The sequence below is a fragment of the Cynara cardunculus genome (genome assembly GCF_001531365.2).
Source record: "Cynara cardunculus var. scolymus isolate 2C chromosome LG 2, CcrdV1, whole genome shotgun sequence".
NCBI classification, from domain to species: domain Eukaryota; kingdom Viridiplantae; phylum Streptophyta; class Magnoliopsida; order Asterales; family Asteraceae; genus Cynara; species Cynara cardunculus.
The window spans coordinates 12,470,434-12,486,452 of record NC_037529.1 but is presented as its reverse complement, the minus strand read 5'-3'; the positions used below and the strand labels follow the sequence as shown (position 1 = coordinate 12,486,452).

At 34.7% G+C, this 16,019-nt stretch overlaps 2 protein-coding genes across 3 annotated transcripts; both read left to right on the top strand.

The window, feature by feature from the left end:
• The first annotated feature begins 3,298 nt into the window (after positions 1 to 3,298).
• On the top strand, positions 3,299 to 7,340 carry LOC112507212 (nudix hydrolase 19, chloroplastic). 2 transcript variants are annotated; one of them, XM_025111679.1, is made up of 7 exons: positions 3,300 to 3,879; positions 4,832 to 4,972; positions 5,075 to 5,179; positions 5,659 to 5,758; positions 6,637 to 6,729; positions 6,854 to 7,080; positions 7,167 to 7,340. In XM_025111679.1, exons 1-7 carry the CDS (start codon positions 3,370 to 3,372, stop codon positions 7,170 to 7,172), a joined length of 1,182 nt encoding a protein of 393 aa, XP_024967447.1. In that variant the 5' UTR covers positions 3,300 to 3,369; the 3' UTR covers positions 7,173 to 7,340. The 2 variants fall into 2 exon arrangements, with proteins under 2 accessions (XP_024967446.1, XP_024967447.1); XM_025111678.1 differs by having other exon boundaries at positions 3,299 to 3,879; positions 6,854 to 7,340.
• Positions 7,341 to 8,337: 997 nt separating this feature from the next.
• On the top strand, positions 8,338 to 13,942 carry LOC112507542 (NADH-cytochrome b5 reductase-like protein). The gene is made up of 13 exons (XM_025112179.1): positions 8,338 to 8,546; positions 9,787 to 9,832; positions 10,855 to 10,930; positions 11,561 to 11,620; positions 11,774 to 11,824; positions 12,048 to 12,102; positions 12,179 to 12,249; positions 12,511 to 12,562; positions 12,654 to 12,731; positions 13,072 to 13,161; positions 13,238 to 13,351; positions 13,422 to 13,490; positions 13,599 to 13,942. Exons 1-13 carry the CDS (start codon positions 8,376 to 8,378, stop codon positions 13,653 to 13,655), a joined length of 990 nt encoding a protein of 329 aa, XP_024967947.1. The 5' UTR covers positions 8,338 to 8,375; the 3' UTR covers positions 13,656 to 13,942.
• The last annotated feature ends 2,077 nt before the right edge of the window (positions 13,943 to 16,019 follow it).

Sequence of the window (16,019 nt, the reverse complement as noted above, 5' to 3'; positions counted from 1 at the left end):
ATTAATTTAAAATTCTTTTAATTAATATATTATATTGTTTTAGTTTTTTTCTTTATTATATTATTTATAGGCGAATGATCGTGTAAGAATGATATTTATGGTGAGAAACATAAGAATGAATATATACTCTTGATCACCTTTAATTTCAAACTCACCCATGAATTGTGTTTGATACAGGGATTGATCTGGTCCATCTCGGTACATCTCATCCCAATATGCATCCAAGGGTGAAGATCATTTCTTTTGTTTCTCACCTTAATTTTCCTTCTCATTGGAACCCAACCCCTTGTTTAATAATATTTGTTTTAGTTACATTATAAAATATAGGAAAGGTTCAGTTGAGAAGTGAGAAGTATTTGAAAGATAAAGAAATGATTCTAACCTTTCATCTGGTCAACATTTGGGGCTTCGATTGTGAAACATGGAATAATTCCTCACATGAGCGGAAGATAGAGCGGCAATTTTCTTAACTTTTACAAATAGGCGACAAAAGAGTTCATATGCAAATTACACGTGTTCATATGTGAATCAGTTAAAATAGTTCATATATGAATTATACGAGTTCACATATGAACATATAGTTCATATGTGGATCACACGGGCTCACATATAAACTCGTTTGCCGTTTATTTGTAAAAGTTACAAAACTACTCCCTCTATTTTTTGTATAGTTATAAACTTGACCAATCAAAGTATGATAACCAGGTTATTTTGTTAGATTGATTGTGGTTGTTTTTTAAAAGAGATGGTAAGTGGGGGTTTAATGTGTTAATGTGCTTAAAATGTTTTTAAACTCCCATCACCTCATTATTTTAAATAGTATTATTATGAGTTAATGGTCTTTATCTTTTTGGGAGGTGGAAAAAAAGTAAGTACGAAGGATAAGAAAGATTTTATTTGTGTGTGTTCTCTTGGGTGAAAAGTAAACAAACCTGTAAGGGAGAAGAAGAAAACTGATTATGTGATTTCTACTTGAAATTTGTTGTTGTGTTAATTCATCTTCATCTACGTAAACATAGGGTGAGTTTAAATTTATCAACTTTCCTTATTTGGTATTTTAAATTTGAACCGTATGGTTCCTACATGAGAATGATGATAAAACTGTTTATGGATGCTATTTTAGCATTATGATGAGACTGGGTATAGAACCGTACGGTTCTTTATATGAGTTACTATTATGAAACGCTTTTGATGCCATTATTGGCAAAATGGTAGTTTTTGTCATGATTATATCATGTGTGGAAATAAAAGTGACATATCAATGAGCTAGGTATTATTTCGTAATAAGGGTGACATAACCAGAAGCTGGGTATTATTTTGTAATAAGAGTGACATCATCAAGAGTTGAATATATTCTTTTAATAAGGGTGACATAATAATGAGCCGGGTATATCGGGTTAAAGGAGGCATAATCAATTTATGGGAATGATGATCTTTTTGATCATGGGGGTTTGTTATCACATTCTTATAATGCGATACCTTGAGTTATCACATTTGTGTGATGCGAGGATTTGAGTTGTCGTATCCTATTGATGAAATAAAGTGAACTTGTTTTTAGACCAGAGGGCTTCTGATTGATCAGAGGGGCTCTGGTTGTTCATTTGAACCTTAGAATAATCATCCAGACCCATGGAAAGATAATCTTTATCGCAAATAGGTTGTTATAGGATCAATATTATCCCCTCGTTTAGAGTTAGAATAACTCTGAACTCAAGGTCTTCAGGCTTCGTCTTCAGATTTGATAGTTAGCGCTTGTCAGGTTTTCTCTCGAAATAACTCTGAAGAATATATCTTCAGACTTGCACTTATGCGCTTGAGCTCACCCGAACTTTGAAGTCTTCTTTTTTAGATCTCTGAAGATAAGTCTGAAGTCTTGTTTTTCAGATCTCTGAAGACAAGTCTGAAGACTTGTTTTTCCGATTTCTGAAAATAAATCTGCAGATTTCCATACTTGGCACAAATTGCTTTAGTAAAATCTTCATGATATTTAGGACAATTTTGATCCTGACAGCTAGTATTACAAATATGGATTTGTAAACTTGATTTGGTGATTTTCACCCTGTATTTGCACTAGACCTCAAAGTCTAACCCTCATTTTATGTTTAAAAAATGTGCATTACAGGTCGGCTTTAATCTGAGGAAAAAGGAAAAGGGAAATTGTGAGATGTCTTGTATGCTTACATGAGATGTAGAGGACATCATGTTTATCTGTGGTCTTTTTGAAATACTTGTTATATATATACAAGTTTTGTATATGGATTTTATAGAAAAATATGTTAGCTACTTTTATAATGTAGTTTTTGTATATTTGGGACTGAATATGTAAATTTATATTTCTTGATATATGAAATATTTGTTAAAGCCTCAATTTTTGATCAGTCATATCTGATCTTTTTTTTTTTTTTTTGTAAGGGTGTCCGGGCCAAAGCCCGACTAATCCCCGGCAAATTTGGAGGCTAAACATGGCCATACTTAAATGTCACTAACACTCCTCTCCCAGGGCTCGAACTCGGGTTCATGACTATGCCATGCCCAAGTCTTTACCACTAAGCTGGAAGGTCTTTGACGTCATATCTGATCTTGACTGCATGAAGGATCAAAATCACTTCTCAAAATAACCTATATCTGCAAAACATTATATAAAGTTTTTAAATATCATTTTTAATTATTTTACATCTTTATAAACTAATTAATTTTTACTATATATAGTTTGATAATCAACTAAGCTGTTTGACACTTGCAGAATGGTTTGATACATAATGATTAAGTTGTCAGAATGATTAAGAAACTCTTATTAAATAGTATAAAATGAAATAGATTATTCAGTAATTATTTACAATGCAATTAAGGTGTTGAATGGTTAAGGGATACCTATGATACAAAATCATTCAAAAGATTTTAGAACCATTTAAAAACATACATTTTTTTACCAAATAAAATTTATTTTTTAACGATTCAGAAATTACTTCTTAATAAAATTATTAAAAGGTGAACAAAGAACCGTTATTAATTTAGTAAACATCAACTAGTTTATTAGTATTTGATAAACGTAGCCAATAGTCATAGACTGTGGAGCAGCGTCCCTCCAGGTGAAGATGGTTCCACTGTTTGATGACTGTTTTCCTTTTGTTCAACGTCAAAGAAGCTCCACGTGTCAGTATATGATAGCACCACCTCATCTGGTGGTCACATAACCCACAAGAAACACGATGCCGCAATCTACCGTCAAAGACTTCCTGCTCACGAAAATATCTATTATTATGGGAAGAGATATATAGAGCTATGCTATTCTCTTGTCCTCTTTCTTCAATACATTACATCTCTAAATCCATCTTCTCTGTGATTTCAAGAAAACCCTATTTCTCCACCATGTCTATACACCTCAAATCTCCGGTCTTTGCTGGTAACCCCATAAGATCCAAAACCCCCAAATCAATCGATCCCTTTTCACCCGCATCAGCCTTTCAAACCCTAAAGGTTCTTCTTTCTGGCCAATCCCATTTACAAGAACCATCCTCCCCTAAATTCCAGGTGCTCCCTTTCAGAAAGGGCAGACCTTTAGCTGGCTCAACTGGCGATTTGGTCAAGAAATGGCATCTGGGGTGGTTGACTTTTGCTGATTTTAAGGATGTTTTGGAAGGCACTGAGGTAAAATTGAGTGATGATTTGTTGGTGTATTTGGGTTGCAAGACTGAAAAAGGAGAAGAAGAAGAAGAAGAAGATAATGTTGTGTATTGGGCAATCGATGTTTCTCAAGGGATTAGTTTGGTGGAGAAATTGGGGAGCAGACAGCTTACTTTTGTTGAGTTGAGGACTTTGATGGTGGCTACTGATTGGGCAGATGATGCTGCTATGGGTGAACTTGCTATTGCTGGTCATGTAAGTTTGCCATATATACTTTTGAATTTGAACTTTTATCTCTTTACTTCAAGAAATAGTATGCAGAATTGAATTACAAACATGGGGTTTGTGGTGAATTATAATGCAGCATCATGATATAATTTGATTATTGAATTCAAGTTCTCCAACTAAAACCAATTGGATAAGAGTGGATATTGAGGCCTAAACCATTTGGTGTTTCAATTGAAAGCCAAATGATTAATAGAACACTCGAAACAAATTGCCCAAAATGGATGTGGCAAAAAGGGTTGTATATGTTGAATATGGAATATATTTACGCGATGAGTTACTGTCGTTTCTTGATAATACCGCCCCTTCGTGGGGTTTGATAGCATAATGAATACCGGGTGTCTGGTGTCCCAACCAAAAACGAATTCGCTGAGAATGCATGAGATTGAGGACTATATATGTTGAACAACATTGAGCCTTACTTGATTTGGAAATAGGTATCAATCTTGTTGCTTCATGCATCTATAGAAAATAAAAGAGAGAGATTTAGTCTCTTTGATGCTTTTAGGATGTAAAATGATGCATAACCATTTGTTGATTCTCGATTGCTAGATTTGACCACTTACGTATTCACGATCAAACTATTATTTCCATTTATTCATCAAAAGGAAGCACGAGGAAATCACATTGATCAAATATTTCAATTTTCCTCAGACATATGGATGATTTATACCAAAATTTCATTGGCAAACCTTAGTATAACACGCTGTTGTGTTGTATGATGCGCTGCCACTGCCCCTGTTCGTCTCTATATAGTTTTCAGTATGTTTCTTGAAGGCCAAAGATAGATGCTTTTGAAGTCTTTATACCCAGATGCTCATTTCACATTAACATTAACGCCTGCTTCTAACTTGACTTTCTTGAAAATATATGATATAAACTCTAAAACTTCATGTTACCAATTGTTGGGATGTTTATGTAGGCGAGAGCATTACTGGAATGGCATAATACATCTCGTTTTTGTGGATCTTGTGGTGAAATGTTGGTTCCCACTGAAGCTGGGACAAGAAAACAATGTATAAAGGATTCTTGTAAGAAAAGAATCTACCCTCGAGTTGATCCGGTATGCTAACTGATCCTACACATGTTCTTCTTTCACTCGGGGTGGTTGTTAGTGATATCTAAGAATTTACTTCTATTTCTCACGATTTCATTAATGCAACAGGTTGTCATTATGTTGGTCATTGACAAAGAGAATGATTGCGCACTTCTTAGTAAAAACACGAGATTTGTGCCAAGAATGTGGAGTTGCCTTGCCGGCTTTATAGAGGTATGTCCTTGCACATGTTGATGACTCCCTTGTTCAGAAAATTCAGCGCTTGCACCGTTACAATAACCTTTTGCTAGCTTTATTTTAGTAGAAAAGAAGAAGATGAAAAGAAGGTGTGGAAAAAAGAACTTTACCTAAAAGAAAAAAATATCAGGGTCATCTATCTAAAATATAACTGGCGTAATTGGAAAAAAGCGAAAAAACCCCAATACGCTGTCTGAATTTCAAAAAGCTAGTGAATGGCTTACTAAACGTGGCTCTTTCAGTAAGTTCAAAAAATAAGCTAGCTTATGGTTGCCAAACATGACCATATGACTTTTGAATTCCTTTTGTTGCAAATTTAGAAGCATTTTTGTTATTATTGATCTGTTTATCGTCCTCCTTTCCTAAAAAAATACAAGGAATCTGTATATCAAGTAGTGTGCTTTAAGTAGAAATTAATTACGTTCTTAGTTATTGATTTACTTTCCCTTTCTTAGCCAGGAGAAAGCTTGGAAGAGGCCGTGAGAAGAGAAACATGGGAGGAAACCGGCATCCAAGTTGGTGAAGTAGTCTATCATAGTTCTCAACCATGGCCCGGTGAGGCCTACATTCACGCTATCGTTTTTCCTATATATTTTCTAATGCTTTGCAAGAATCCTTTGGATTTCCATATTAAAACCAACTTGCAATGAGAGGTATTACCACCAAATCATATAATATTTGTGAAATATGTGGAACCCGTTTGAATCTCTCTCTAAAGGAGCCAATGGGAGGTTCATACATGTATGTAGGTTTGATGGTCCATGTCTAGCTGATGTTGGACTACAACACACACTCGAGAACGGAGACAAAAGAATGTGTTGAGTCCCCAGATGTTGTAGACCTTGTGTCTTATAATATGTGTGAATATGTGGAACCCTTTTGAATCTCTTTCTAGAAGAGCCCTTACAGAAAGATGAAAGATTCCTATATTAGCCGATGTGGGACCCCAGTATAACTAACGTGGGACTTGTAAGCTTAATATGCTCCCACATGTGTAGCTAAGGGCCTATTTGTTAGCAGCTTAACGAGCTTAATGGGAATCACAACTTATTCGGTCAGCTATACATGACTTTTTGGTAGTGGCTTAATGATATAGAAAGTGGCTTATTTAGTATGCTTCTAGGGGGGAGCTTTATGCAGAAAGCCAAGTTTTTTTCAAACCTGCTCTTCCCAATTAAATACACATTCCTTCCTCTATGAAAAAACCCTTCCAAACAAAACCCTTCCCAATCTATATAGAAAGATTAATCCAAACAGACAACTTTATCCAGGAAAACCAACCAAACAGCCCCCAAGACTAAAGGCCATTGAAGCTAACACATGTATTGTAAAGAATCCCGTTCAGCTTAGATATGTTGTAAATACTTTTTTGGGGTTTAATTTCGAAACCGTTGGTAATTTGAAGGGTTTACCTTCATGTGATTCATTTGCAGTTGGACCTAGTAGCATGCCGTGCCAATTAATGATTGGTTTTCTTGCATATGCGACATCGGTTGAAATAAATGTGGACAAGAGAGAATTGGAAGGTAACCTTTGATCTACAATTCCTAATACTGTTCTACAATAAATGTTCTGTTGGAATTTTGTTTGATATGCTAAAACACCATTTCTGAATTGGTATAAATGCTTGATATTTTGAATTTTACGCAGATGCCAAATGGTACAGTAGAGAAGAGGTGAAGAAAGCGTTGACATTTGCCGAATACGAAAAAGCGCAAAGAACATCCGCGTACAAAGTAGATCAAATGTGCAAAGGGGTGGAGAAAGGTCAAAGTCTTGCTGCGGATTTCAACGTGGAAAGCGGGGAACTAGCAACCATGTTCGTCCCTGGACCTTTTGCGATCGCCCACCATCTAATCTCTTCGTGGGCTCATCAGGTCAGCGAAAATGGCATTTCGACACAAACGAAAGGTGTTGTTTCGAGATTGTAGTGATCGATTTCATTTTCTTGATTATTTCCCAGGTTTGATCTTGAAATCCTTCCATGGTGATGATGCTGATAAGCAGTTTTTGATCTTGAAATCTTCACAAGTGCTCAAGAAGAAAATACTTGTTTTTGGGATTTGAGTTGTACCATTTATGTGGAATTCAATCTTTATATATATATTGTTGATAAATAAATTACAGATTTCATACATCTTGATTTGTGGTTTCTAATACAAGAAAAAAAGGATGCATTCCTGTAAAGATTCTGGTACAAGAAGTATGGTCATCAGTGCATAGACATGTTGTACATTGTGCTAGTAATCATGTACGGCCGGTCCAACTGTTTACCTGGCTCAAGATCTGCGTCCGTTTAACTTTTTTTTAGGAACCAGACAATTTCTTAGACTACATCCTGACAAATTGGGGCCGTCTAAAACTAAGTCTGGCCACATGACGTTAACGTCTGGACTTGAACTCGGGGTTGATGAGATATTCCACCACATCCTCCTATGTCTTTTGCCAACACGCCACCACCCTTGTGGTTATCTGTCCATTTAACTTGTTACTATAGGATTGATCTCAATCGAGGGTACGTTTTGGTATGTGCATGGGATTTGATGGGATGTTATGAAGAATTCTGAGTCGTTTTAGGGTTTTAATTTGATATGGATAGTTTAGTTATATATTGATACTGTTGTCTCGGCTACCTTATTTTACATTTTAGTTTAAGATTTTGTATTATCAACTGAAAAAAGAATTATTGTTTGTGTTAAATTTTAAATTTTTTTGTTAATTTTTTTTTGATTAACCCGGATATCCAACCCGCTATGCGAGCCGACTAATCCCAGACGATCACCTGCTTTGCAGATAGCTCGGAGTCACCGCATCTGAACCTCCGTGGCCACAAGGAAATTTTTATTCCTCCTTGGATTTAAACCTGAGACCTCCTGGTACTTTTGATCTTTGAAGCTAAACTCAAACCAATCAAATACCAAACTTTGGGTTAAAGATTTGATTGTATCCTCAAGAGATGCCTTCGTATCAAATTTATTAAAAAGAATATTACATTATGACAAAAATGAAAATAACTGGAGGATGACACGTATGAGATCCACGAAACTTACGGTGGACCACACCAGAAACGGGAATTATTTGTCGTATGCTTCTTCTGGCATGAAAGTCTGAAAAGAACTCAACTAAAACCCTGAAAATCTCACTTCCCATCTCTCGATCGCCATATTTGAAGATGTCGATCTTCTTCAAGAGACTGCTAAGCAATGCTGCACCCATCACATTTTCGCATGCATTTCGACGCCAATCGCAATCAACTTCAACCAATTTTCGAATTCCATTTGGAGTAGTTGCTGCTATCTCTGGTGGAATATCGTATTTTTATTACTTTTCTGAGCCGAATTTGGTAATTTATGCATTCTCTTGTACTTTTCCATTTAGAAATGTACAAAATGCGATGTTGCGTGATTATATCTTATCATTGTGTGAATCAATGAGATATTGGTGTTTGGCAAAAGTTGGATCATTAGCAAAATTTCGCCTAATCTAAGTTGCTATGAAAGAGGAAAAGACGTAATTCATAACCAGAATCGTCACCATAAGATTCCAGAAATGTTATACAACTTATCCTGCCGGTTTATGACTCCAGAAATGCTAAAAAATAAACTATAATCTAGATCAAAGGTGCAAAAGAACCCACTTAACTCAAGGAGCACCAAAGCTTGTTTTGATAGATATCTGTTTTTATTCTCACCAAAGGGTGTATGTGTAGAATGTTACTTATTTAGCTAACACTTGCTCGTAATGAACTGAAACAATGCTCACTGAACCAATGGCATGCTAGTATTCCTTGAAGTCAGTTAAATTGTGCAGGTTTTGCAAGTTGACAATTGAAATAATCACAAATGATCAATCTTGGTGCGCCAAGACTGCTCAACTTTGCCAAGTTTTTGTATTTAATGTTACGTTCTGCAAAGATGTCGTTTTCATGATTTGAACAAGTGATGTTTGCTGAAGTAGTATTTGTCTCATATCACTAGGTTGTTAAATATATGTATATATCTATAGTTTAACTCAAGAAGAAAACACTCCCCATGAGACCGGGGTTTGAGGTTGTCATATCACTTTCACCTGATATCTTGTTTGAATTCTAAGGCCCTCTATATGCTCCCAGGGAACCCTCCTTTGAGTTGGCTTTTGGGAGTGAGTTCTACCCAAATCCATTTATCATGGTATCAGAAAGGCTTACAGGTGAAGCAGTGTGTTGAAGTAGTATTTGTCTCAACATTCAGGTCACAAAGGAATAACTTACTTGGATACCATGAGTTAAGCTACCACATTGAGCACTTAGTTAAATCTGAATAACATGATTTGGCATTATATCTCAGAAATCACCCATATAGAGAGTACCCCATTATTGTCCTGCTCTCTTGCTCAATAACTTCCTTAGATAAATCTGGTTTCTTCGTATGCTTGAAAATTTCGTCCTATTTTTTCGTTTGCATATGTTGTCTTTACTCAAGGCTAATCCTATTTATATATTTAAGTCCTACAATTTTTTACATCTATATCATTTATTACTTTGAATATCTATCATATTATCGATTCCAATATAAGATTGTGCAGCGATTATTCGTTTTTGACAGGTTCATTTAGATCATCAGATCTGTGAGGAGACAGGTCCAAAAGCTGGTAGGTTTCTTGTTTTAGGTTCTGTCACCTCATCATAACATGTCTTTCATACTCAAGAGTCCTTCCAATACCATTGACATGATGATGTAGTTTAAAGGCGTCCTTTCCGATTCCATATGGTTCTTTCATTTTGGATTTTTATGGTACTCACTTCTGTCTAAAACAAAAACGAGGCTTTCCTTTTTAGGATGTACCTTACAGTTGGTGCATGACATGCCATTCTCTTTGTCAAGTAAAAGTAAACAAGTTCGTTTTACTCTCTATTACTTAACTTCTATAATTGCATGATTTTCTCAATTGTATATTCACTTTATGTTACTTATCTAATCATTGGCATCTCGGTTAATTATGTGAACCTAAACGAGTAATTCAGTTATGGCCCATGGGTCGAACCATTTCCTAATAGTAAAATATAGCTCATAGTTCTAGCATCCGGCATGTGTTGTGGAACTCAAAAGGTCTTCCGGATAATTTATTTTGTGATGGTGGGAGATCTAAGTATCTCATGTAAGGTTAATGTAATATGCCATGATAATCTCAGTTTTAGGCCACTCCAAGTATTATTGTTAGCAATCCTTCCTGTGAAAATATGTGAAACCTCAGATTAATCTCCAAAAGAGCCCTTGAGGAGAGAAGGGAGGTTCCAACATATTTCGAGGGGAATTTTTAAAAGTCTAGCCGATGTGGACTCTTAACACTTCCAAGTTCCAAAACAGTAAGACCAATGTTTTTCTATTATGACCTTGAGTATCTTAGCATTTCGAAGAAATAATTTGGACAATTTAATCGCATTTTTTATTTAGATTTGTTAAAAGTAGAGCCCAAAATCTATGCAATATGACTACTACTTCCTCCTTCGTCCTCCCTCTTGTAGCACATGATAGTGCATACTTAACTTTTTTCACTTTTGCTAATTGTTTTTTGATTCTAAAGGCAAGTAGAAGACTAGATGCCTTGCTCATTTTGCTACATCTTTAGTGACAGAAAGTATTATCTCTAGTGATGTTTTTGCGTATTCTCAGCTCTTCATCCTAAAAAATGGGAAGAGTTTAAGTTGCAAGAGAAGGCAACGGTCAGCCACAATACACATATATACAGGTTTTATGTTCATACACTAAAGTTACACTTTGATTTATACTGAATGCATTTTTTGCTTCCTCTCTTTGATTGGTTAAATTGACATATGAAAGAATGTGTTTTATTACTGGAATTTCGCAAATCATAAGGGATCATATCATGTTAGCTCTTTCCATTGATGCAAAATTCATTTGTATATGAATTGCATGACATAAATGAACATCAATCCCCCATTACCCCCATTAACATGTGGGAAAATGTTGTGAGATTGGGATGGCATATGAGGATTGTCTTCACATGATCTAATCTTTACAACAGGCTTTAGTTGTCTAGCCACTTACACAAGAGCATAAAACTTTGTTAGAATGATGGAGTTTCCGCTCTCCAATACGGTACCAATTTATTATGTGAACGACTCATGAAGTTTAAATTATCCACATGCATGGTGGATCAATACATGGGAAAACCTTAATAGTAAACTTTTATGAAGCCTTGGCTACTAAATCCTATTTCACGTTAATTTATGTTATCGTACTTGGGATTCAAAGCAGTGTGGCTTGGATTTATCTTTCAACGCGGTTGAAAAATCAGTGTTCCCGTAATTCAGACGTTCATTTCTGGAGTAATTTTTTCTATCCTTGATAATTGCAGGTTTTCTTTTGATCCTAATCTGAAGCTGGGGCTCGATGTGGCATCGTGCCTCATTACAAGGCAAGTTCATGAATATCTTAATTAACTCATGTTTGTAAAGTTAGATTCAGGTTATTGAACTCCGTTTGTTAGAGAGTTTCCAAGAGACTTATATGGTAATGCATATGTTTGGCACCTTAATAAATAATAATGTGTCGTATACATGTGTTGTAGGGCTCCATTGGGGAAAGATGCTGAAGGGAAAACAAAATATGTTATTCGCCCGTAAGTTTCCTGTTAAAACCAGGCATGCTACGTTTCATATCCGTATATTACTTTTACGGTTGCTTGGTTTGGGTGTCTATCTCAACCCCCAGACTCTACTTTTAAATGGGATATATTGGTTTGGTTTGCTTTTTGGACATCATGTAATTCTAAGAAAAACACATCAAAATTACAAGGGACCGTCTTCCTTGATATTACCTTGTCTTGGCATTTCTATTGTCAGGTATACCCCTGTATCTGATCCAGATTCAAAAGGTTACTTTGATTTGATGATCAAGGTATGCTTACTACCACTGCTTTGCATTCTTCATGTTATATATATTTTATGCATGTTTATGTCATGATTTTTTCCAGGTTTATCCTGAAGGGAAAATGAGTCAGCATTTCGCAAAATTAAAGCCAGGCGATATCGTTGAAGTAAAAGGGTAAACCATTTACTTAAGCTAGTACTATGCCTGCAATCAGATCATGTATCTACTTACGACTGACGAATATACACCTTGTTGATTGTAGTTTGCTTTTTTGTTTCTTTTGATTTGTGTTCTACAAGACGCTGGGTTTTTTGGAAACAACCTATCTACCCCTTGGGGTAGATGAAAGGCTATGTACATCCTACCCCTCCGGGATCTCTTGGGTTTGTTTGGTTTTGGTTTTTACTTACAACTGACCGAGTGGATCATATCCAGCCCCATTGAGAAGGTCAGATACACTCCCAATATGAAGAAACACATTGGCATGGTATGTGTGGCTGTTACATTCCTACGACACATACATACATGGACATATGATGTTTTATGGAGATGGCGTAAGAGGATCTTGTTCGTCTTAGATTGCAGGTGGCTCAGGAATCACTCCAATGCTTCAGGTTATCGAGACTATTCTTAAGAATCCAGATGACAATACGAAAGTAAGGACATCCATCATTTATTGTCTTCTTTTATAATTTTGTGAACTATTGATCATTCTACGTGACTGAAGATCACCCGAACCCAAATACTTCTACCAACAATATATTGGTTGATTGGTATATTTTAGAATTAGGTGTTAACGTCCATTGTTTCTTAAGGTGTGGGCTCAGAACCTGTGACAATTCTCCTTCCTATTCTCTACTTTTGTGATTCCTGTATCTTAACCAAACCAAATGTACCCAATGAAGTTATATTTGACTGTATTAACTTCTCGTAATCCTATCTGCAAAGTCAAGAACCAATTTCATCTCGAAGTAGGCTCATTTGTTTGTTTTTTAGGTATCTTTGGTTTATGCAAATATATCGCCTGATGACATCCTTCTCAAAAAGAGACTCGACATGCTTGCAGCTAGCCACCCCAACTTAAAGGTACCAAATTTTCTCAAATAAAATTCTGGGTATTTGGAGTGGTACGTTCTTCTGAACTTATTTTCCGAAACTCCAGGTGTTTTACACCGTTGATAATCCATCCAAGTACTGGGTTGGAGGTACAGGCTATATATCAAAGGATATGGCTTCCAAAGGCTTGCCTGCCCCAAGCAACCACACCCTTATACTTGTAAGCTCATGTCCCTTAAATTCCACTGAGAATCGAGTGTATAGGTTGTTCAAATTGTTTTGGATTGCAGGTTTGTGGCCCGCCGGGAATGATGAAACATATATCCGGTGACAAGGCAGAAGACCGATCACAAGGCAAGGTGTGTGTATATCCTACCTCGGTGTGGATTTATTGGGTTCATTTAGTTTTAGTTATACATGTTGATGAACGATAAAAAGATGCCTGATATCGTTTCGCATTGTTGCAGCTAACCGGCATACTCAAAGAACTTGAATACACAGAAGAAATGGTTTACAAATTCTAATTGCCAACAACATCATTGTCACCAATTTATTTTCCATCATTCACAGAACATTTGGTAAACAATTATATTTCATTGGATTATAATGGTAATTTTTTGTTGTTGGAACACTTGGTAAATACTAAATAGTTTTTTTCTTTTTCCAGACATTGCTACCAACAATCGTTGATCAAATCCGACCTCTTAACAAATCAGACATAAAATAACATATAGCAGAGATCACATTAATGAAAGGAAGTTTCTTGAAGAGCCGAGCTTTGACCGCCAATTTGACTAAATTAGTTTAAAGACTGGTCAAGCCCCCAAAGTTTACACATTTAAAAGGTTTTTCCAAATATAATAAAAAGATATTTGATATTTTATTTTCGTAATCAGGAAAACTTTAGGGGTGTTTGGGATTGCTTATAAAAACAATTTATTGATTTGTTCCGGTGTGGCAACGGTAATAAACACTTTTGAGTGTTTGAATAAACGACTTATACCGGTGTCAAACCGGTAATAAGGAGTTTTAAAGAAGTAAAACCCTTCTGACTTATAATAAGTTGATAAGTCCTTTTGCATAAAAGTCACATATTTCATATAACATGAAATACAAATATTACATACCGGTCCCAAATGTACACATTGCTACATACAAAAGTAGCTAGACGCTTTTTGCTTCTCACAAAGTACATGACTTGAATAATACAACTTCACAAGTGCATGTATAAATTCAGCTTACAAAAGTTCACATATATAAAGCAATAGCACTTCAATTTACATCTTCTCATCCCCGTTACCTTCCGATTAAAGAGGCAAAAAAAATTTAGTAGATAATAAGAGCTCAAAAATATATCAATTAATTATATTGGAGAAGAAAATAAAAAATTAATTGGTCATTCATTATATAATATTGTTTATTGTCTCTCTAAATTTTTTTTATCTCTAACAAGGTTCAATGATATTGATTATTATTATCTCTATATGTTTGATTGTTTTCGTGTTTCAACAATTTAACGTTAAGATTATGTGTTTGCTATTGCTATATATTTTTGTTGGATGTTTTTATCAATTTATGCTTCTATTGACTATTGCTATTTGGTTATGTAGTTCTAATTGTTTTTGTTGACTATTGTCATCTATTTTTGCATCTACATAAAATATTTATTATTGTTTGACAATTAATCTATTGTTTTTATAATTTATGACGTGTTTCATAGTCTTGTGATTAATCAATAATTTTTTTTCTACTAGATTTATTTAGTATGTATCTTATATATATATATATATATATATATATATATATATATATCATGTTTCATAAATTTTTATTTTTAACATCTTATTTTAGTTGAGAAAAAAAGAAAAAAATAGAATTTAAATATTTTTATTAATTGTTTGACTTGTGTATTTTTCATTATGATTCACCACACTACAAGATTCTATTTTAAGTGCTCAAACAATCATTTGTTGAGCTTGCATATTATATGTTTAATTCATTATTTATTCTTATTGGTTTTTAATGGATCACTTTTTCTTTCATATTTTTATTGATCTTCATTTGTCTACTTGTCTAGAAAACCTTGATAATCTTCTTTATTATTGATCTCTCATTGACCTTCACGATTACTTCATTCACACGAATTCTCTTTTTGTATCAAAATAACATATATTTCTTGTTATGAACTCAAAAAATTCTTATTTTTTATAATTTTTTTTTATCAACCATAGTTTCTATACTCTTGGTTTCAAATTACTTTTTATAAAAAAAATAAGTACGTAAATTTAAGTACTCTCCTATATATCTATAATAAAGATAAATAAGATTTCTTTCCTTAGTAAATTATTAGCATTTTTTGTACTCAATTTTATACTAATGAAAAACATTTATTGAATTTTTTCCGTACTTACCGAGGGTCACTACAAGAAAATGAGCTTTGACGATGCGTTTTTAGCGATGACATGTTTCTGCCACAAAGTTATAACGACATGTTGTTATATACTATTTCTGATGATAAATGGACTTTTTTGTCGTCGCTAAAAGCTTGTTTCTTGCAGTGGACCCCGTTTTTACGTTCACCCAATACCTATAAAATGTCAGGAACGAGCCTGTTATGTAGGAGCCATAAATGTTTTAATCTCTTTTCCATTTCCATTAAAGAGTTATTTATGTGTTTGCACGCTCCTTTGAGACCTCGAAAAATGGACAAATTTCTTTTCTTAGTAACACATACATGATTTTTCACTACAAAAATAATAATGGTACATCTCATTCGTCCTCTTCTCTTAGAAAGAATGGGCGCTTCCGGTTCTGTCGGTGCTTGAAACAATTTTGTCTTCTTCATATTAATATATTGTATACGTACTCAAATTGGACCAATGATCGAT